The sequence below is a fragment of the Microcebus murinus genome, chromosome 19 (genome assembly GCF_040939455.1).
Source record: "Microcebus murinus isolate Inina chromosome 19, M.murinus_Inina_mat1.0, whole genome shotgun sequence".
Lineage (NCBI taxonomy): Eukaryota > Metazoa > Chordata > Mammalia > Primates > Cheirogaleidae > Microcebus > Microcebus murinus.
In genome coordinates, this window is record NC_134122.1 from 29067030 (window position 1) to 29088735 (window position 21706).

The 21706-nt window shown below is 50.9% G+C and overlaps 1 protein-coding gene and 1 long non-coding RNA gene across 5 annotated transcripts; one reads left to right on the top strand and one right to left on the bottom strand.

The window, feature by feature from the left end:
• Nucleotides 1-3235: 3235 nt before the first annotated feature.
• Nucleotides 3236-7453, bottom strand: LOC105868416 (uncharacterized). The gene is made up of 2 exons (XR_001152694.3): nucleotides 5949-7453; nucleotides 3236-3672 (listed from the first exon to the last, which is right to left on the bottom strand). It is a non-coding gene; the product is annotated as an uncharacterized LOC105868416 (long non-coding RNA).
• A 9-nt stretch (nucleotides 7454-7462) lies between these two features.
• Nucleotides 7463-14310, top strand: SERPINE1 (serpin family E member 1). 4 transcript variants are annotated; one of them, XM_012759278.2, is made up of 9 exons: nucleotides 7463-7629; nucleotides 8230-8501; nucleotides 9116-9349; nucleotides 9872-10066; nucleotides 10708-10906; nucleotides 12047-12147; nucleotides 12263-12349; nucleotides 13223-13306; nucleotides 13635-14310. In XM_012759278.2, the coding sequence occupies exons 2-9, from the start codon at nucleotides 8231-8233 to the stop codon at nucleotides 13670-13672; spliced, it is 1209 nt and encodes a 402-aa protein (XP_012614732.1). In that variant the 5' UTR covers nucleotides 7463-7629; nucleotide 8230; the 3' UTR covers nucleotides 13673-14310. The 4 variants fall into 4 exon arrangements, with proteins under 4 accessions (XP_012614732.1, XP_075851466.1, XP_075851467.1 ...); XM_075995351.1 differs by lacking the exon at nucleotides 7463-7629 and having other exon boundaries at nucleotides 7685-8501; XM_075995352.1 differs by lacking the exon at nucleotides 7463-7629 and having other exon boundaries at nucleotides 7685-8525; nucleotides 13635-14241.
• Nucleotides 14311-21706: the final 7396 nt, after the last annotated feature.

Sequence of the window (21706 nt, forward strand, 5' to 3'; positions counted from 1 at the left end):
TGTCCATCATTGGTGGTGTGTCCACTACAGTCAGGGTCCACCATGGGCGGCATGTCCACCATGGGCAGCGTGTCCACCATGGGTGGCATGTCCACTGTGGGCAGCAAGCCCTCCCCTGTGCAGTGTGAGCCCAGAGAGCAAGCCTGGGCTAGATACATAAGGAGGTTCCACACAGATGGGGACACACCCCACCACCTTAGACTTTATACTCCCAAATCGGTGTCTCCCTCGATTTGGTACAACACCGTCCTGGCTCAAGAGGGGGGCAAGGAGCTCAGACAGACAGGCTACAATCTAGACCAACCTCCAATGTTGTCATAGCCAGGAGGTGGGTCTGCCCAGCACCTGTGCCAACTCCCCTGCCCATGGTATTTCCTGTGGGGTTTCACGAGGTGGGGAAGACAGAGGAGATGCAGGGGGCATGGCTCAGGCCTCCCTTCTCCTGTCCCAGACCCTAGCCCATGTGCCAATTCCAGAAAAGAGTGCAAGTCTGATCCCTGGGGTATTAAATGCACCCAGGCCAGCCTGCCCTCCCAACCCCTAGCCCTTTGTCGGGTCTGAGCTGCCTCATATCTGCCACCTCAGCTCTCCTCCCCCTCACAGTCTTAGCCCCCTCCCCCAGTGCCCCCAAGGCGGTGTTGCAACGTGAATAACAGTTACTCGTCCTGCCCTAATCAGCCTTTACTCACATAGCCTGTTCCTGACACAGCTGGGGGGACACAGCAGGGCCTCCCAGGAAGGGGACTGAGGAGGCGGCTGTGTCATAATTCTCAGCTGGGGCTTCAGGCCCTGGGAGTCGGGGGACAGCAGGAGTGCCATCCTGGGGGGTTGGCTTTGGATCCAAGTTCTTAACAGTAATAATGCCCTAGTCAGGCATTGTCCTCCGCAGGAAGCTGGGTCCCTCCATGCCAGTGCCAGACCCAGATCAGAGCCCTTGGTGGCCTTCCTTGCCCCAGCGGGGCCTGGCCCAGCCACGTATGCTGCATTTCTGGGGTTTCCTCGCCACAGGACCTGAGTGGCCACCCCCTCTCGCGTCTAGTGCAGGGCTCCAGCCTCTACACTCAGGAAGCCAACAGGCTAAAGAGAAGACACATTAAAAAAAAAAAATTACAATGTTTTAAAGTCAACCACAACTTACTGACCACTTTCTATGGATAGCAGAGTCGGCCATTCCATTTGCACCGTCATTTGAAGTCCTAACGAGACTGAGATGGAAGTGGCATCATTATCCCCACTTTGCAGGAGAAAAAACTGAGGCTCAGGGAGCAGAGAGTTGCCCAGAGGCTCTTGCTTCTGTGTGTGGGCCACGTCGGCCTCTTTCTCCAGGAAGCATCTTGCTCAGCCCTAAATGTCTGTGGGGGGAGACTGAGCCTCTAGGAGGTAGAGGACTTGCTGGTGACCACCCAGATTGCTACGACACAGGAAAACCCCGTGTCCACAGCAAGCGCAGCGGGCCCAGTCTGCAGGTTGGACTGACTGCGGAGTGGGAGGGGAGGGTCGTCTCGTGGTGGCGGGGGTCTCCTGGTGCTGCCTTTCCTAATCAGGGCGGGCCGCCTGAGGTCAGGAAAAGCAGGCAGCAAGGAGGATGCAGAGGGCAAAAGCAGAACTCTGAGGGCCACACGGGTGGCAGCGACAGGGGCAAGGAAGATTTGGGTGCTCTGGACAAGACAGCAGGCACAGAAAATGCAGAAGGAGGAAGCCATGTGGGCAGAGGCAGGACAGTCCTTCCATGTGGTGTGCAGCGGCACAGGGGCAGAGGGTGTTGCTCAGGACAGGACACAGCTACAATGCAAGCCTCTGAGGACAAGGACAGAGTCCAACCCGTGCATCTCTGAAGGTCTCATGAAACCCATCCCAGGAAAGATGCTAAGACCCTGCTCTGGGCCTTAGTGTCGGAGGAAGAGGGGAGGCAGCACCCCGTGGCCCCCACGCCAGGTCCCTGCTCCCTTTCACATGTCACAGGTCACACTGCTCTCCCAGCACTTACAGCCGAGAAACTATTAATGCAAGAGGGCGTGGGAAGGGCTCTGGGCCCAGGCAGATCCAATGGAGCCAGCAGCCCAGCTGCACTACAATGGCGAGGACAGCAGAGGGGGCCCAGGGTGACTCAGACCGAAGAGACACGCAAGAGGCCTGCTCCTCTACAGCAAGGAAGCTGAGGAGAAAGGAATGGTGACTCTGGCGTCCCTGGCGCCGCCGAGGAAAATTCCTTCTGCGTTGTATCATGCAGGCTGCATCGTCCTGGGACCTCCGCCCCCTCCTGCAGGCCCCCACTGATCTGGGGTCACCATCAGTCTGGATGTCCGCCAAGCTCGGAGGGGACTCAGTCAGTCATGTCCAGACCAGGATCTAGACTAGAACAAGAACATCCATTTCCGGGAAATAGGAAGACACAGAAAGAGCAGAGACCTATGACATGAAACTCACAGAGAGCAAGAAGGAATCAGGCAGATTGCTTCCTGGAGGAGAGGACAAAGGCGAGAGGAGACAATAGGTTCTGCTCTCCCTGTGGGGCTTTGTTCCTCCCGGGCCCACCCCATCCACATTGCCCTCTGCCGAGGCCATCCTGCCCCTGCCTCAAACCCCAGCACCACCTCACCTCCTCCAGGAAGCCCTCCCTCCACATTCAAGCCTGCACCGACGCCCAGCTCTCCCTGACTTTTACAGTTTGGCATCCAGACAATTTCATGTTTTTATCTCATTATTTCACACACATCGATCCTCTGCCCCAGTAAGTGTGGACATCCCTTCAGGGAAGGGAATTTACATTTCTGTGTCGAGCACCGATTGTCAATGAATCTTTGGCCATTTTGGGGAAATCGAGACCCACTTGACAGCCCATGTAAAATAAAGCAGGAGGTGTCAGGAGGGACACATAAGGGGAGACTCAGGAATGTGGAGAATGAGGAATGTGTTCTGGTAAAAGATGAGCGAAAGTGAATTAGAGTCACAAGCCAGAGATGTGGGGAAAGAGAAGTGGCTGGAGGGCTGGAATTGGGCCACAGTGGCCTGGGGCTTCTCTGGGGGTATGCACCACCATCTGGCCAACTGCCCCATAGTCACATCTATCCCAGGAACCTGTGCTCCAACATTCCCTGCCCTTCGAACTGCCCCTTGGTGGCCACCCTGGGCCCCAGGAGGCTCCTCCTTGCCTGATGGCTGTGAGAACATTCGTGCTCCTTGCAGCCCGACACCCAGCACCCATGCCCTCAGGAAATAAGGACCATAAGACACGTTGATGGCCACATAAGTTTAAGAAAATTGACAAAGGAGTGTGCAAATGTAATAAAGCCACTGAAGTGTCAGAGGGTGTCATAGGAAATTGACAAAGAATGGGCCAAAGGCGCCTGGCTTGGAGGTGCAGGTGACGCTCAGCTCCATCCCCACCTGTTGATAAGACAAGTCCCCTCCTCCTTGGGACTTGTCTGGAGGGATGCTGGAGGGATCAGCATGCCTGTGGGACATCAGCAGGGTCTGCACGTGACCCCAAAGCCTAGAGAGAATGTCTTCCTGGGACCTAAAACCTGCAGAGCTGGCTGCTGTGAGTGTGCCAGGACCAGAGTGAAAGCAAAAGGATCTGGTCTGAGGCGGACGACAGGGGCTGGCAGCTGTCCTCTTGGGTGACTGGCCAGTCCACTTCCAAGGCACTTAGTGCCCACACTCCGAGACATGCTAAGAGAAGTAAAAGTGAACACATAACACATCCCTCCCCTGAGGAGCTTGCATTACATGAAAATGAACAGCTCGGACTGTTTGGGTTCCTGTCCTGCCTCTGCCGCCCACCAAGAGCAGCTGCCACTTAGTGAGAGCCTAGAATGTTCCGGATGTTCGACAGACGATACTGCATGTCGTCCTTACCACAGCCCTGAAGGATGGGGACTGTTATCTGCCTTTTACAAACAAGGAAACTGAGGCTATGATCGTTCAATCATAGTTTAAAAGAAAGAAAGAAAACAGAAGCTCAGAAAGATTAAGTTTTGTCTAGCAGCATGGTCAGCGAGTGTCAGATCCTTGACTGGGGGCTACTACTCTCCCATTTATGGTGCGGTCACTCTGTGGCCTTAAGCACAGTTAAAAAGACTGGGTTAAATGATTCTTAGAGCTCCCCTTGCTCTGAAACTCTTGATATAATTGGAAGAAAAAAAATAACCTTAGATGAGCAAGAGCTACACGGGGGCTGGGGGTGGCACAGGTTTGGGCGTTACAGGAGTTTAAGGAGAGAGGGTTGCGGGCAGAGGAGGGGACGTCAGCCCTGCATCCAGTTGGCAGGGTGGGGGGCCCTGGACAGGCTGAGGCCACCCTGAGTCTGGCGGTCCCAGGGCCATGATCGTAAACAAACAGCAGTGGAGACACACACAGTACTTGTCTCAGCTCAGTCCTAGAGAGGGGCAGAGACAGCCGAGCCCAAACACAGGCTATTTTTGGCATTGTGTTGTTTGGAGAGCAACCAGGCCAGAAATAGTGCTGTGAGTTAGCAGGACCTCGGCCTTCTCCCACCCCCAGCTCTCCCAGTGAAATCACCAAGAATTGGGAAGCTGGGCCCTACATTCCAGGGAGGCTGTGTAACTCCCTTCCCCACAGGAAGGTTCCGGAGCTGAGCATTTGACTGTAAAAGGGATTCTGGAAGGTAGGAGGGAAAGAGGGATTGAGTCAGAGAGAGTGAAAAAGAGAGAGTTTGAAACAGGGAGAGACCCGTGCAGCAGAAGACAGGAGACAGGGTAGACCAGGAGGCAGGAGGTTGATGGAGGAACCCAGGAAGAGGGAGGCTGTGGGAGAGAAAGGGAAAGTGAAAGAGTGTAGAGGGAGAGCCAAGAGGAAGCAGAGATCAGGCAGGGGGGCAGAGGGCAGGGGGCAGGGAGCAGGGGTGAAAAGGGGTGTCGGGAAGATCATGGCGCTGAGGCTCCACCGTGGGGGCTGGGGTGGGGTGGGGCTGGGGGCGGACAGTTACGGAAAGTATGAGTCTGGTCTAGTCACGAACACCTGCTGAGGGGCAGATGGAGACATCTTTCCCAGTTGGCTGAAACCGGAACTTTCCCCCCAAAATCCACAGCCCTATAACTCACTCCCTTATCTCTAACCCTCCGGAAATCAGAAATCCACCTATTTCAACAGCAGGGACTTTTTGATCTCTGCCCATTTGACCTTTTGCAAAAGAGCTGAGCCTGGAAAGAGAGGCCTAGGTCAGGGCTGTTCGTGTGGGGTTTGGGGAAAGGGGAAAGTGGCCATCCCTTGAGTCAGGCGAGGTTCTGAGAAGGGTGTTTCAGGGAGGTCAGCCGGGTAACAGCACCCCCACCCCCATGGCACCCCGCAGGCCACTGAGCCTGGCGGCGTGTGGGAGGCCTGGGCTCCAAGGGCAAGAGGGGTGGAGGAGGCAAGGCCACATGCGGGGAGATGAGCGGCAGGGACCACGGTCGAGTCTGGGTCCCAAAGCACAGAGGCAGCCCCAGGTCTTCAGAGTCAAAGGGAAGATCAGAAACACTAGAGGACCCAGGTATGGTTTTACCTGAGTTTCTAAGACACACCCACCATGTGCCTACACATTCCCTCCAGTTTGGGAAGAGACCCATTCATTCGTAGGTCAGCAGTTTCTGTTTCCAAAGTAAAATGCTCACCAGCCCCCACCCCAATCAGGATGTAGAACTCTCTCTCCTGTGAACACATCACGATCATCCTCCAGGTCCCTGAGCAGGGACGACATTGGTCACTGCCCTTGTAAGGCCCAGGCTGTCCGCAGAAAACAGCAGGGACTTTTACAGCTGAGGCCTGGTGGGGTGTGGGACAATGGTCCCTGGAATAGCAGACGAGGAAGGGGGAGGTGTGGCTACAATGGCTGGATAGGTGCAGGCACCCGGAGGCCATCTCCAGCTATGTCTAGACCCATGGCTCCTCCAGGTCCTTGGTGTGTGGCACTCCCCACCCAGACCCCCAGATCCCTGTGTCCCTCTGACCTCTAAGAATGGAGGGCAAGGCCTTGGGGACATTTCTGAGGGCAAGAGATGGGTTTGGGCTGGACTTCTGTCTTCTCCATTCAAGAGGTTGAGGGCAGTGGCTCCTTCCTCACCAGCAACCGCACGCTCAAGGACTACAAACCACAACCAAAAAAAGGAAAAAGACATAAACAGAGGTAGTTCCCAGGAACAGTTCTCACAAACAGTGTTTGTGAGCTGAATTTTCCAACCAAGGTTCCCCCTTCTTTCCCTGACACCCCCCACCTCCACCTGACTCCAGGGAACAAGAAAACAAAGCCTGAGGAGGAAAAAAATGGAAGAGCTGTTCAGCTGTGGTTGCCCTTGGTATCTGTTTACTGAAAAAATCCAAAACAAATATCCCGACACTACCACCCACTTAAACTTCCTGTGACTCGGCTATGGGCCGTCTCTATGGAAATGCCCAGCTGAACCCCTACACAGAGCATGACAGTGTGTGGACCCCAGGGTCAAGCGTATCCTCTCTTCCTGGCAGGACCCCTCCATCCACAATGTCCAGGTCACACGGCCCAGGGCATCTGACACTGCCCAAACCCCAAAGGCGCTAGTTGGGTCCTACACATTCACCCGTCACTAGCCAATTTCCACCCTCTATAGAATCCACTGGTCACTCTTCCTCCACTTACCTCCATGCCCTAAAAGCACACCCCACACATGCCCTATGAATTGGCACTCTGCTTCTATCCCTCTTCCTGCTGTTCCAGCCCCCAAGTGTCTGGGTCTGGAGGAAAAGGATAAGGTATACGTTCTCCCGAGTCACAGCAGCAGCTCAAAGAAACGAAACTTACGCATTGGACTCCTAATTGCTTGCCGAGCCTTTACCTTGGTAACCCCTGGTCCCTTTCAGCCACCAGCACCCCACCCAGCACACCTCAAACCCCAGCCAGACAGAGCTGTTAACACAAAGGGAGCCCTCAGGGGCACCGAGAGAGTCTGGCCACATGGGGGGAGTCAGCCACGAATCATCGGAGGCGGCCGGGCGGGCACATGGCTGGAACGAGGGAAAGACGGGGAGTCCTCTGTTGGGCCCGAGTCCTAGACAGACAAAACCCAGACAAACACGTGGCACGCAGCATGCCCTCTGGCTGCTGCGTGCAGGCCAAGAGGAGGGAGGGGTGTTCTTTCCTGGAGGTTGGTTCTCCAAGCTGAGCACTAGGGAGGGTGATCCTGAACCCAGGGCACTCTGGCGCCATCTGGCACCGCAGGTCAAGCTGGCAGGACATCCAGGAGAGCGGGACACGGGAGGTCCTGGGGCCAAGGCAATCGGGGTTTGTACAATTGTTCCTGAGCCCTCTTACACACGTACACACGTGGAGCAGCACGCACACACACGCCTCGGCAAGTCGTGGAGAGGGAGGTGCTGAGGGGGCCGGGCCGGCTGTTCAGACAGACTTCCAGAGCCAGAAAGTGGGTGGGGCTGGAGCATGAGTTAATCTATTTCCTGTCCACATCTGGTATAAAGGGAGCCAGCGGCTTGAGGAGAAGCACAGCTGTGTCTGGCTGCAGGACCAAGAGCGCTGTCCAGAAGGAGAGCCACACCCCCTCCACTAGCCGCCAAACCGCAACGAGTCAGCAGCTGGGGCAGCAGCAACAGTAGCGGCAGGACAAACGGCCAATCACAAGGCACCTTTGGGAACTTCAGGTAGGAAAAAGCAAACTCTTTCCACCTCTTATCCCTCCCCAGAATCTCCTCCATACGACCCCCCAGAGACCTGCAGCCTTGAGTTGAGCCTGGCCTGGCAATGAGCACAGGGGAGCAGGGAGGGTGCTCACCCCCCACCAACAACCGCAGCACCCAGAAGTAAGGACTCTGTCCCTCTCCACCAAGACACTCCACTGCCCCTCCTCATGCCTGCTAACTTGAATGAAACGGGCGTTGGGAAGCATTATAGGGAACCAAAAAGCATTGTGCGAGTCAGGAGTGTCATTATAACTTAGACTTTCTGCCCCTTGGAGGGGAAGGGAGATACACTGGAGCTATTTCTACGATTCCCACAGGTGAAAATGGGTTTATGACTCCCTTGGGCTGACCCCAGTAACACTCAGTCCGAGACAGAGTGGGAAGGGCTGAGTCTAAATGCATCGATTGTGGTCTCCTAAACGTATTGTGGTCTTGTGTTCAAATGCTACCTGCCAGCCATAGGCAAGGAGATCCTGGTCCACAACCGGATCCCACCTGCCCTCCCCACTTGCCACTCTTCCTGAATGATTCCCTCATCAGCTACTTTTCCTCTTGCTCTAGGATGCAGATGTCTCCAGCCCTCACCTGCCTCACCCTGGGCCTGGCCCTCGTCTTTGGTGAAGGGTCCGCCCTATACCAACAGGAATCCCAGGCGGCCCAACTGGCCACAGACTTTGGGGTGAAGGTGTTTCAGCAGGTGGCGCAGGACTCCAATGATCGCAATGTGATTTTCTCACCCTATGGGGTGGCCTCAGTGCTGGCCATGCTGCAGCTGCCAACAGGAGGAAAAACCCGGCAGCAGATCCAATCGGCAATGGGATTTGATATTGAGGGTGAGAGGTGGGGCGGACAGGGAGGCGGGAGTCACAGAACAGGGGCCGAACCAACCAGAAGCAGAAAAAAAGGCTGACTTTGGCTTAGACAGGTCAACCCATGTACAGCTGTGCTCTGGGGTCCACCCCATCTTCTTCCCACCGCACCCTGTGTCCCTTTGCCCCTGACCTGCCAAGGGTGTGCAGGCCTGTGGATTTGCCACTTGTTGACTGTGTGACCTTAACCCCTGTAAGCCTCAGTTTCCTAATTTACAAAATGGGGATAATAAAAATACCTACCACATAGTGCTGCTGCAAAGATTAAATAGAATTACGCATACAAAATGCTTAGCATCACCATTACTGTAAGAAAAAAGTTAGGGTTCAAAATTTAAGGAGAGAAAAATATTCCAACCCAAAGAAAGACTTAAGACCCGAGACTTTTGAGGAAAGGAGGGAGAAGCAGAAAAGAGATTAAGGTTTGGAATGAAATCTCCCTCCAGAGAGCCCTGGAAGAGCAGAAAAGCCCCATCCATGTGGGCAGGGTCAGGCCTCTCATGGGAGAAGTCGGCCCAGCGAGGAGCCCTGGGCTTGACATGGGCCTAATGTGTCCTTTTCCGCTCGCCTTGGCACAGAGAAGGGTGTGGCCCCTGCCCTCCGCCAACTGCACAAGGAGCTCCTGGGGCCATGGAACAAGGATGAGATCAGCACCACTGACGCCATCTTTGTCCAGCGGGACCTGAAGCTCGTCAAGGGCTTCATGTCCCACTTCTTCAGGCTGTTCCGGACCATGGTCAAACAGGTGGACTTCTCAGAGGGGGACAGAGCCAGATTCATCATCAATGACTGGGTGAAGACACACACAAAAGGTGAGTGGCAGGGGAAGGAAGTCCTGCCCAAGGGCCGGAAGAGAAAGGGAATTTGGAAATCCATATAGCCTAAGCTCTCCCCTCTCTTTTCTGCGGACAAGCGGCCAAAAGCTTTAAGAACCAGAGCGTAATAGCTAGTATTTGTTACAACCAGGCTTCCTCATGAGCTAACTCTGCAAGCATTCCTAAAAAGTGTTGTGAAATTTAATAAGAACAGCAATAACCAGGACAAGGGGCACACACAGGGTGAGGGTGAAGTGGGGGGGGGGCAGGGCGGTTACCTCCCTAGCTCTGATCTTGGACAGGATCCCAGGACAGAGAAAGTGCGGTGAGCTGGAAGACTTTCTGTACCTCTTGGAAAGGTAGAAAAGGTCAAAAGCAGCTAGATGGGTTCATTTAAACTCCTTCCTGCCCATTGATGGGATCTCTTCAACACACATCCCTTTGAGGACTAGGAGCTGAAGGGAACCATCTGAAAGGCTTTAAAAGTATCTAATTTCCTGATCAATGGCTTTCCCACAGGTATGATTAGCAACCTACTTCCAGAAGGGGCCGTGGACCAGCTGACACGCCTGGTGCTGGTGAACGCCCTCTACTTCAATGGCCACTGGAAGACGCCCTTCCCCACCACGGGCACCCACCAGCGCCTGTTCCACAAGTCCGACGGCAGCACCGTGTCTGTGCCCATGATGACTCAGACCAACAAGTTCAACTACAGTAAGTGCAAGAGCCCCCTTCCCCGCCACCCACCCCGACTGCATTTCATCCCTGGGGTCTCCCAAGCAATGTTTAAAGTGTCACCCTCTGAGGGAGGAAGACCCCAGGGAATGTTCTCCTCTAAGGGAGGAGGAACTCTAGAATACACCTAGGCTTTGACCAAGGTTTTCCAAGCGTAGACACAGGGGTGACAGGAACAGAAGAAAGGAGCTTTATCTCATGCAAGAGGAAGCTGAAACCCAGAAACTCCCCCAGGCCCAGGCTGGCCCACTTGACTCTTGTCTCTCATTCTCAAGTGGTTCTTGTGTAATTGCCAGGGGCCAGCAATCCTGCTGGAGAGGACCAGTGGAGGGTGAGGTGAAGAGGATGGGGATTGTGGGAGTCTGGGAGAGGGGAGTGAATGTGAGGAAGGCCCAAGGAGACAGAGAAACCAGAAGACGATGAATTGGCAGGAGAGATGGGAAATGTAAATGAAATCACTGAATAGGGGAGCAATGGGTGGGGAAACCCCAAAAGCCAGGATGGAGAGCTTGGCTTCCCGAAAGAGTGAGTAGACGGGAGAACTAGGTGAAAACCAGTGCTGGGTTGGAGCCAAGGAGAGCTGGAGCCATTTCCAAAGCGCCATCTTGGTGTCTTAACAGCCGAGTTCACCACCCCTGATGGTCATTACTACGACATCCTGGAGCTGCCCTACCACGGGGACACCCTCAGCATGTTCATTGCTGCTCCCTATGAGAAAGAGGTGCCCCTCTCGGCCCTCATCAACATCCTGGACGCCCAGCTCATCAGCCACTGGAAAGGCAACATGACCAGACTGCCCCGCCTCCTGGTTCTGCCCAAGTAAGCCCACCTGCTCCTGCCACACTCACCAATGCCCCAGACGCTGCTCTCTCCCTCTCTCCTGGCTGCCTGAAATCACCACCCCCATGTTGAATTTCCCAGCTCTGTGATGCTTGCAGGGCAGGGACGTGGGTGAGCGTGGGAGGCTGATAGGAAACACTCTGGCCTGGGTTTGATTATGACTCCTCCAATCATCCCTCTTCCTGTTTCTGCTGGAGAGCAGGGGAGAGCCTTTCTAGACCACAGCCACACACGAACCACCCCCAGAGCACCCAGTAACAGCCAGCCAATGGGAGAGCCAGGGAAAGAATGGAGGTGGGGGGTTCAATCAGTCCACATCCACTTATGACGCCTGCACTCCCACCCCCACCCCTCAAGTCTGCATCCAAACAACGCAAACGAAAGGAATCACTTCTGCAGATGGGGCAGCTCAAACCGCAGCTTCTAGCTGGGGTTTTGACAGAGCATATTTTTATAATAAAATGTTTCTGCAGAAGCAAAGGGAGTAGAGAAGGCTGAGGCTAGATAATTCCAGAATTACAGGGAAGCCTCCCACCATGCCTATGCCGAACTTCCAGATGCTATAATGCCAGGCTCGGAGAAAGAGGAGAATTTAGTTGTTAGCTGGTGCGAGCTCTCGCTTGCATGCATTCTCTCTCTCTCTCCCTCTCTCTCTGGCTCATAAAAATCGAGGTAATTAGCAGTGCCCTGGTGAGAAGCAGAGTGCCCCAAAGCCTCACTGCTTGAATGCTCTTCAGGCTTACCATCGACAGACCAGATTTTTGCTCAAACATCCTTGCAGAAGAATTTGCCCTTGGCCCCCCAGCTAGACTGAATAAAATTATGCTGAAACTACTGCCTTATTTGAGGAAAGTAATTAGTCATAAGTTCGAGGGGGTGGGGAGATTGCAGAAGAATAATCATGAATATTAGAAATCTCCAGCAAGGAGAGAGACTTTGCAAACAGATTTGAATAAAAAAACAAAAAACAAAAAAAAAACAGGCCTCCTCTTCAACTTGCTCCTCCGTTCCTCTTCTGTCCATCTGCCCCCTGGGGACAGCTGGTAGGGGAAGGGGAGAGGCAGGGGCTGCTAGCCAGAGGGGACCTGAGCTCAAGCTGTCTCTTGCTTCTGTCCATAGGTTCTCCCTGGAGAGTGAAGTTGACCTCAGGAAGCCCCTGGAGAACTTGGGGATGACCGACATGTTCAGCCCGGGCCAGGCAGACTTCACGAATCTTTCAGGTGAGATTTTTCCTCTCATTGTCTCATCCCAGTGGACTGTGCAGTCCTGAAGAGTACAAAGGGCCTCTCCCTGAGAGTGGTGGCTGATCTGCCCGTGTATCCACCTCTGTTACAGAGCAAGAGCCTCTGCACGTCTCGCAGGCACTGCAGAAAGTGAAGATTGAGGTGAACGAGAGTGGCACGGTGGCATCCTCTTCCACAGGTGGGTCTCAGCCCAAGGCTTCAGGAGGCCTGGTGCCTCAGTCGCCCTCAGGATAACTAGTCCCTGAACCCAGAAAGGACCCTGAGGCCCTGCCCTGCATAGGCCTCTCTCCCTGGGTCCCCGTTCCCTCACCTGATGGCTCCTGAGGCCCCTAAGGTGAAAAGACCTCCCAAAGAAAAGCCTGAGCTGTCCCCATAGTGAGTAGTAAACTTAAGAAACTTGCCCTTCAGCTGGGCACGGCGACTCATCCTAGAACTCTGGGAGGCCGAGGTGGGTAGATTGTTTGAGCTCAGGAGTTCGAAACCGGCCTGAGCAAGAGTGAGACCTCATCTCTACTAAAAATAGAAAGAAAATTGGCTGGACAACAACAACAACAAAAAGATATATATATATATATATATATATTTTAGCTGGGCATGGTGGCCCATGCCTATAGTCCCAGCTACTCGGGAGGCTGAGGCAGGAGGATCACTTGAGCCCAGGAGTTTGAGGTTGCTGTGAGCTAGGCTGATGCCATGGCACTCTCTAACCCGGGCAACAGAATGAGACTGTGTCTCAAAAAAAAAAAAAAAAAAAGAAAAGAAAAGAAAAGAAAAGAAAGAAAGAAACGTGCCCTAAAAGGATTTAGATAGATGTATGTTTTTGAGCGAATAGCTGACCCATCTCTACCAAGGTAGTCCTGGAGGAAACCAGGTATCAGAGAACGTCCCTAAACTTTTAAGGTTTGTATGCAGGAGAACAAATAAGCCTCCTAAAAATCACCTCCCAGCACTGCCTTCAGATGGAAAGCTAGTGTCCCCTGGTCACTTGAGATCAATCCAGGCACCAGCGCCAACGTCCCTCTGTTTTAAGACGTTGTCCCTTCTCTTCCAGCCGTTGTAGTCTCAGGCCGGATGGCCCCCCTGGAGATCATCATGGACAGACCCTTCCTCTTTGTGGTTCGGCACAACCCCACAGGTGAGCCCAGAATCTACCACATTCCCCGTCCTCCCAGCCATTCTCCTTGTCTCGGGCACCAGTGCAGACAGACATAGACACCCCTCCAGCCTCGCGAGGACCCAGGGCGAGAATCTGTAGCCCTGTCCCGCTGCCTCTCCCAGGAGGAGGCGTCCTCCAATCCCAGACAGGCAGCGCCAGGACTGCAGTCCCAGCTCCACCAATTAGGCAGCGGCAGACGTCTGCAGACAGTTCCCGTCTTCTCGAATCTCAGTACCTCCATCCACGTCAAGCTCGGGGAGCTGTCCTGTCCCTTCCAATTCTCAATCCACCATTCTCTCACCCTCAGGAGCAGTCCTTTTCATGGGCCAAGTGATGGAACCCTGACCATGGGAAAAGAAGCCTTCCTCTGGGACAAAACTGGAACTGTATCAGAAAAGAAGAAACTAGGAAGAAAAGAATTTTAGTTTTACTGACTCTTTCTGGAGAAAGAGAAGACATTTGCCTATTTGAAAAATGGTAAATCTTTCAAATCTGTCTCCTAGACCTCAGAGGCCTTTCCCAGGAGTTGGAAAGGGGCCCTTCAGGTCAAACTCCCCAATTTCTAACGGGGACCCCGGGAGAGGGGTCAAGCGCAAGGCCCTGCACGTCGCCAAACCAGACCGTAACACCCACAGAACCGTCTGCGCAGCTGCTTCCACCCGTCTCCCTGCCCACTCAGGTCTCCAGTCCCGGTTCCTGCTGGGCCCTGGCAGGAAGGAGCCACACGGCTCACAGCAGCCTTTGTGTGCTTGGTAGAAGTGATCGTGTTCCAGTCACGTCGCCGTCACTCTTGCACTGTCTACCACGGCCGAGGAGGCTGGCGACAGGCCAAAGGCGGCCACTAGAAGAAGCACCCTTTCATCTCAAGGACCGTTCTGGCACTGACCACCTGTCCCTAGGGCAGAGCTGGCGCAGTGCACGCCCCTCAGCGCTGAGACCTCCGGGCCTGGCCCTTCCCCTCCCTAGAAACAGTGTACATATGTTACTTTGGAGTGTAGGTGACTTGTTTACTCATAGAAGCAGGTTTTTGCTTCCCTTTCTTTTACAGGATAGAGGAAGAAAGGTCAGATGTGTGCCTGGCTCCTCGCCCCCAGTCTCGTGGCAGGGAGGGTGGGATGCCAGGGCTGTGCCTGAATGTTTATCACGTCCTTGCCCTTGTTAGAAAGAGGACTATTTGGGGGGGGGAGCCATTATTTAAACTTACTCATAGTGTTGTTCCTTTGTGGTCTGTGTCAGTGCATCTCAGGAGTCTGGCCACTTGACTGTCATAGCCCTCCAGGCGTCAAGCGTGATGGGGTCCACACTGCCACCTTGTGGCTGCCTGGCCTTTTTCCACTTGACGGATCAGGGCCCCTGCCCAGGCGAGCCAACTTCAGCCTGCTTTAGGGACCGAAAGGACGGGGTGGGTGAGAGACACTGGAATGAGGACACGGTAGCTCCAAACTTTTTGAATATATTTAGGGACAGAAATGCAAGGGGCTGCACGACCTACCAGGACAGAACTTTCCCCAATTACAGGGTGACTCACAACTGCATTGGTGACTCACTTCAATGTGTCATTTCCGGCTGCTGTGTGTGAGCAGTGGACACGTGAGGGGGGGGGGTGAAAGAGACAGAAAGCTCAGATTCAACTACCTTAGTTAGATAATCTTTTTGAAAAGCTACTAGCTAGAGGGTATGCCATGAAGATTAATTTATTGAAGAATTGCACATAGATCCGAAATGAATGTACTCTAATAGAAGCCTAACCCACGATGCCCTTCACTGAAAAATCCTCATATTTTGTTTTTTATTTTCTCTTTTGATTATGCACTGGACAGCAATGGCCACACACAGTTACCCACAGAGGGTGGGGTCAAATGCTCTTGAAATTGTGTTGAATTATATGCTTTTTCACTTTTGATATATAAACAAGTAAAAATGATTCAAAAAATAATAAAATAAATAAATACAAAGAATATGCCAAAACGGTCCCTGCCTTTTCCTTCCAGTACAAGAAATAAAAATATTGTTGGTTTGTAGACCTCTCGGGTGAAAGGACCTTTGTGAAAACTATACCCATGGGCGCAGGCACGTTGACCTGCCATGGGTGAGTCCACAAGACTGGTCACCATGGCTCTGCCACAAGGCCCAAAGGACATGTGTGTGGATGGCGGGCAGGGACACTGACTCTCCCCAAGGCATCACCCTCACAAAGGAAAAAGGGATCTCCCAACCACTATCCTCCCACCCAGCTGGGCTTGCTCATGGTCACTGTCCCTGTAGACTCCCAACTCTGTTCATGCCATTTCCTCCCACCACCAAATACCCTCTACCTACTCCCACTCCCCATTTCTCCAAACCCAGATCAAGTTCCATTTCCTCCACCTAAGGTGTCCCCATGCATCCAGCCAACATCATCACTCTCAACTTGACATTTACTGACTTTTCTGTTCCCTGGTCTGTGACAGTACTTGCATTCATGTCTGCTCTTTAACTTTGTGTGTGTGCCTTACCTTCCCAATCCAATCTAAATACCAGGTTCCTTAAAAACAAGACTCTTTTGTGATATATATTCTTACTACCATTCCAAATACGGAGTCCTGAAAAGTCTTTTATTCTCGTCCTACAATATCTTAAAGGCTCCTGGCAGAGGAGACACTTCCCTCAATTAGTTTCTGTTCATATATTCAAAAATAAGTGTTTAAACTGAAAAACTAGGCTGGGTGCAAGTAGCTCATGCCTCTAATCCTGGCACTTTGGGAGGCCCAGGTGGGAGGACTGGTTGAGGCCAGGAGTTCAAGACCAGCCTGAGCAAGAGCAAGACCCTACCTCTACAGAAAATAGAAAAATTAGCCAGTTGTGATGGTGCACACCTGTAGTCCCAGCTACTGGGGAGGCTGAGGCAGGAAGATCCCTGAGCCTAGGAGTTTGAGGCTGTAGTGAGCTATGATGATATGACTGCACTCTAGCCTGGGTGACAGAGCAAGACCCTATTTCAAAAAAAAAAAAACAACTGAAAAAATACCAATAACTATCTGTCAAATTTGTGTGCCGTCCAAGTCTAGAACACTAAAGATAGCACAGACAGCACCAGCCCTCTGGATACCAAGCCTATTTCTTAATAGAAACTAATTATGGTCTGGGGGTTCTTGGTCAAAACAATGTCTGGTAGTTAAGAGATAGTGAGTTCACTGTCACTGGAAGTATTCAAGGATAGCCAAGATGACTGCTTGGTGGGGATATACTTCAGTGATCAGGGTATAATACAAAGTGACTTTTTTAAATTATGAAAAATAATGCTCACAGTAAGACAAACGCTCAAAAAGGTAAAAGTGGAAGCATAATAGGCCCCTTGTTTCTTGGGTGTTCTTTTAGAACCTTACTAAGCATTCAATAAGCATGTTAAAAAATACTCTTTTCTTTCACAAAATAAAGTTATTATATATAGATACATAGATATATATAGAATGCTACACTTTGCTTTATTTGCCTAATGAGCCAGCCATCCTAGACATCTGTCCCTAATTCTTTTTACCGGCTACATATACAGATGTACTCTAATTCCTTAACCACCGATGATGGACACTTCAGTTGTTTCAGGGCTGTTGTCATTGGTGGTGCTGTTACCAACAATGTCACCCTTAAACATTTATTCCAGTGCTCATGTACCCCAGGATAATTTTCAAGGGATGGGACTAAGTGTCTCTATTAGCAACCTTCCAATCCTGAAATTGTGTGATTCTGGTAACACAAACATTTTCAAATGATACAAAACAATCGAAGGTGATCATTTTGCCTGGTTAGAATCTTACCTTTTCTCAAACTTAAATAAAACTTCACAACTTTCTTACATGAGCCCACTGCCATGAATAAAGATAGAACTAAGAGAACCTCCACATTATCTTTTTCTCTAAGATGATGTTAGACTTCCTTGGAGCAAATTCTGGTCATAGTGTTTTTGAGAGTGAATTGAGAAAGGGTATTCATTCATTTACTCACTCCTTACTCATTCAACATGGACAAAAGGACTTCTGCCTGCCCCTCCCATTCCTGGTTCCCTCTGAAGGTCAATCCAGGGGCATCCTTGGGTGCCTCCAATGTGATGTCTTAAAGGGGACACAGTGTTAGATGCCCCCTCATCATAGATTCCTTTCTTTAGATTGGCTTCTTCTAGAACATAAATTTGCAGTCTTAGGCTGAAAAAAAAATAGATTGGCTTCTTCAAGCTTTCTCCTCTCTCATGACACCAATATAGTAAGAGGGGACCCAAACTCTAGGCAAGCTTGGAAGAAACTTCCTCTCTCCTTAGAAAGCCAGTGGGAAGCAGGCAAGAGGTTTGGAATGGGTAACTTACCAAAGCCACTCTCAGCTTTGGAAAGAGATGCTCTTTCAACCTCAGTGAGTTTTTCATCTTTCCTCTCCTGTTCTCACTATGTAACTGGCAAGCTTTGTAGGACCAAGATATGGTTGTAGTACTAGAGAAAGAAAAGGCCATAGAGACCACTTGACCTGCATTTTTCTTTGTTAGCTAGCTTAGCCCGGAGCTACAAACACAGATGAGGCCTGATCAGGTTCACGAGATCACTCTACCCTGGGACCTGTGGCCAAAACTTCAACTAATACTAAAGTATTCCTCTTTCTGCCTCATCCTCTTGTACACATACCCCTTTGGGTTCATAGGGCAGCTGGAGTCATGAAGGCAATAGTCCAAGAATTCAAGGCCACTGGGACCCAGGAATAGCTTTCAAACTCCCTGAAAGTATGACCAATTCCAGGCCCCTGGGCCAGTGGGTGACAAGCCACCCCTCTGTAACAGATTTGCTTAGAAGCCTAAAAAACCTCATTTTGCCCAAAATGCTTCAAAAAGCAGAACAAGTTAGCCCTAGTTCTGCAGTATACAGTTCAAAAACTGTCCATACATGCTGAGAAGGTGCAAGAGCAAAGAGTTCTTCAAAAGGCCCCTCACCACAGAGGAAGTTTGCTCCAGGAAATGCCCCATTTAACAGTGCTGAGTGCTTTTCTAAGATATTGTGAACACAAAGACCTGCTGGCGCAGCCTCCCTGTTCTGTTTGACTTTGCCTGGGGCCCCTTCCTCAGCTGTTCTAAGTTTGTCTTCCTTTCTTTCTTTCTTTAGAAATGAAAAACTAACAGAATCTGCCTCCAGCCACCACTGCTGCAGATTTCTTGTAAACCTCCCCCAGTGGAATTATCTGCCCACATGTGTTCTAAATCCCTCAATGGTAAAAAATATTCTATCGGCATGAAATTTGTCAAGGAGACATCATCTGTTTTCCAAAGCATTTTTTTTTTTAGGTAGTTCCTCAAGTAAGTGTCATAATAATAGTAGCAAACTCTGACGAGGAAACTTGAGACACTGAGAGGTTGGGTAACCTGCTGCTATCGCTACTATTACTCAACAGCCCCAGGGGGTTGGGCACCTCTGCTCATTGCACTGCACTGTGGTGGCTCTCTCCGCAGCATGTGGGAGCAGGAACAAATCTCCCTGACCTCCAAGAAGTGCTCAGACATGGTCAGGTGCAAAGGTGCTGCCCTCCCCCGCCAGTACCTGCGCCTTCCGCATTCACGCAGGCCGACTCACCAGCCTGACAGCCACGTTTTAAACACAGTCGTTGATCCCCTAGCCACCAGATGTCGCTTTGACTCCAATGGAAAGCGCTTCTCTGAAGCAAAGCAGCTGTGGCTTCAACCAAAATCTTGCCAAGCTGGAATTCCATTCAATATAACAAGTATTTATTTAAAAGCCGAACTTTGTACTGGGTACTGTGAAACATTAACAAGAAAGTGTAAGGGATGCCTCTAAAGATCAGGTAACTAAGGAGAACTGACACCAAAAAGCTGAATGAAAAGCTATGCAAGTCCCTGCAAAAATAATTGAAAGGGGCCAGGAGTGGTGGCTCATGCCTGTAATCCTAGCACTTTGGGAGGCCAAGGCAGGAGAATTGCTCAAATCCAGGAATTCAAGACCAGCCTGGGCAACATAGTAAGACCCCATCACTATAAAAAATATTAATAGAAAAACTAGCTGGACATGGTGGTGCATGCCTGTAATCTAAGCTACTCAGGAGGCTGAGGCAGGAGGATTGCTTGAGGCCAGGAGTTTGAGGTTGCAGTGAGCTATGATGATGTCATTGTCAAAATGGTCACTACCATCTGGACTGGAATGTAAAAGGCTCATCAGACGAGCAGCTGCTTGAGGATAAATAAGATGGATTTGGGTCTGCAGGGAAGGAATTGTAGGGCATTCCAGAAAACAGCATGAACAAAATCACAAAGAAAAAATTATGGCAAAGCAGGTTCAAGGGACACACATGACAGTGAAGTCCCAAGTGACCAGGTTGGTTTCAGACTGCTCGCTCCCTCCTCTGAGAACCCAGCAACTCTCCCATTGTCTTCTCCTAATCTAGTGGGGCCAGTCTTCCCTGAGTCCCTTAAATAAGTCACACTTTCCTGTTATCCTCTATGTCCCAACCTTACAGCCTGCAAATCTAGGAAAAGACAGCAATGTCAATGACAACAGGAAACCAAGAGATGAGATGCTTTCTGGGAAAAATGGAAGGAAGAGGTAACTCATTTTTGGCAAGTGAAGTTTAGGATGACAATGGAATTTGCAGTGGGGGATCCAGTATACAGTTATGCAACAAATACTGGGCACATGTCAGGCACTGCACTAGGCACAACAGAAACAGCAAAAGAAGACAGTTTTATCATCTAGCAGGAATAATAGATATAAAATTCATAATATTAAATATGAAAATAGAATTGGGCATATATTGGATAAGAAGTAAGATTTAAATGTCTATACTTGTAACCATCTATACAGATCATAAATGAAGCTAGCCAACAAGCACTGTGCTGGGTGCCAGGAAGACATGACAGGTGTAGATGACACCATCCTACAGGGAGCTTACAAACCACTGAAGAGATGAGGCAGACCCATATGCAGCCAGTGGACAATATGTCATGATAGTGCAGTTCACCAGGCAGAGTTCTCAGTTACAAGCAACAGAAGCCAACGCTGGCTAACTGAAGCACAAAAGGAAAATGGGGAGCTCAGGGAACCACCAGGACAGCCAGAGAACCAGGGACGGAGGGAGGTCTCACACTATGAACAATGTCCCACATCACACCTGTGCCCCTGCCCACCTGGTGGATGCAGGACACTGCCATTGGTGCCACTCCCCTGCTGCCCTAGGAACTTGACCCTCTGACCATTTGCTAGGGTCTTATCTACCCTCCATCACCTCATACCCACCTCAATCCCTCCTGGACCAAAGTCTTGGCAAATGCACGGATGGGCAGAGCCCAGCAGACATGTCCATGCTGTGCCTACAACTAATGCTATAAAAGTGAACACCTGGAAATCTGAATGCCATACTGGGAGGTTGGTCTGTCTCCCCCTAGAGTATGGAGGATTCCTATACTCTAAGAAGGGGGTTTAGAGGAAGGTAAAAGGAATGATAAACATCAACCACAGAAATTGTTCAAATGTTCAGAACTATTAGGGGCAGGATATGACAAGGTCCTACATGATTGCTCATTAAAAAGAAGAAGAAGAAGAAAAAATTTTAAAAAAAAGAGATTACTGCAAATGACACAATCAGAGAACTATGAATTACTGTTATGGTTTGAACGACGGTGTCCCTTCCAAAATTCATGTGAAACTTAACTCACAATGCAACAGTACTAAGGGCTTTGGCCCTTAGGAAGTGATTAGGTACCCTTATAAAAGGGTTTGACAGAGGGAGTTCCCCACTTTTTCACCCCTCTGTCCCTCCTACCGTGTGAAGACACAGTGTTTGTCTCCTCCAGAGGACGTGGCAACAAGGTGTCATCTTGGAAGCAGAGAACAGCCCTCACCATATAACAAACCTGCTGGCACCTTGATCTTGGACTTCCCAGCCTCCAGAATTGTGAGAAATAAATTTCTGTTTATAAATTACCCAATCTAAGGTATTTTGTTCTAGCAGCACAAACAGAGTAAGACAACTAGCTAAAGAATGGGCCAAAAGTGGGTGCAAAGAACATCACATGAAGGAAGAACACGGATCATCAACCTACAGAGCTGAAAGGATTCAAAAGCCTCCCAGGCCACTCACTCAACCACCGCGGGAACCAGCTATACAACCGCAGGAGGGTGTCATGGGGTATTAGTCTGTTTTGTGTTGGCATAAAGGAATACCTGAGATTGGGTAATTTATAAAGAAAAGAGGTTTATTTGGTCCATGGTTCTGCAGGCTGTACAAGAAGCATGGCACCAACATCTGCTCTGGTGAGGGCCTCAGGAAGCGTCCAATCAAGGTGGAAGGTGAAGGGGGAGCAAGCATGTCACCTAGTATAAGCAGGGGTGTCACATGGCAAGAGAATGAGCAAGAGAC

Bases quoted from the DNA above. Each gene is read 5' to 3' on its own strand.
- SERPINE1 (XM_075995352.1), top strand. From the start codon at position 8,111: ATGCTACCTGCCAGCCATAGGCAAGGAGATCCTGGTCCACAACCGGAT. The intron at 8,526-9,115 runs GCGGGAGTCACA...GCCTTGGCACAG, and splicing joins GAGGTGGGGCGGACAGGGAG to AGAAGGGTGTGGCCCCTGCC. The intron at 9,350-9,871 runs GTGAGTGGCAGG...GCTTTCCCACAG, and splicing joins GGTGAAGACACACACAAAAG to GTATGATTAGCAACCTACTT.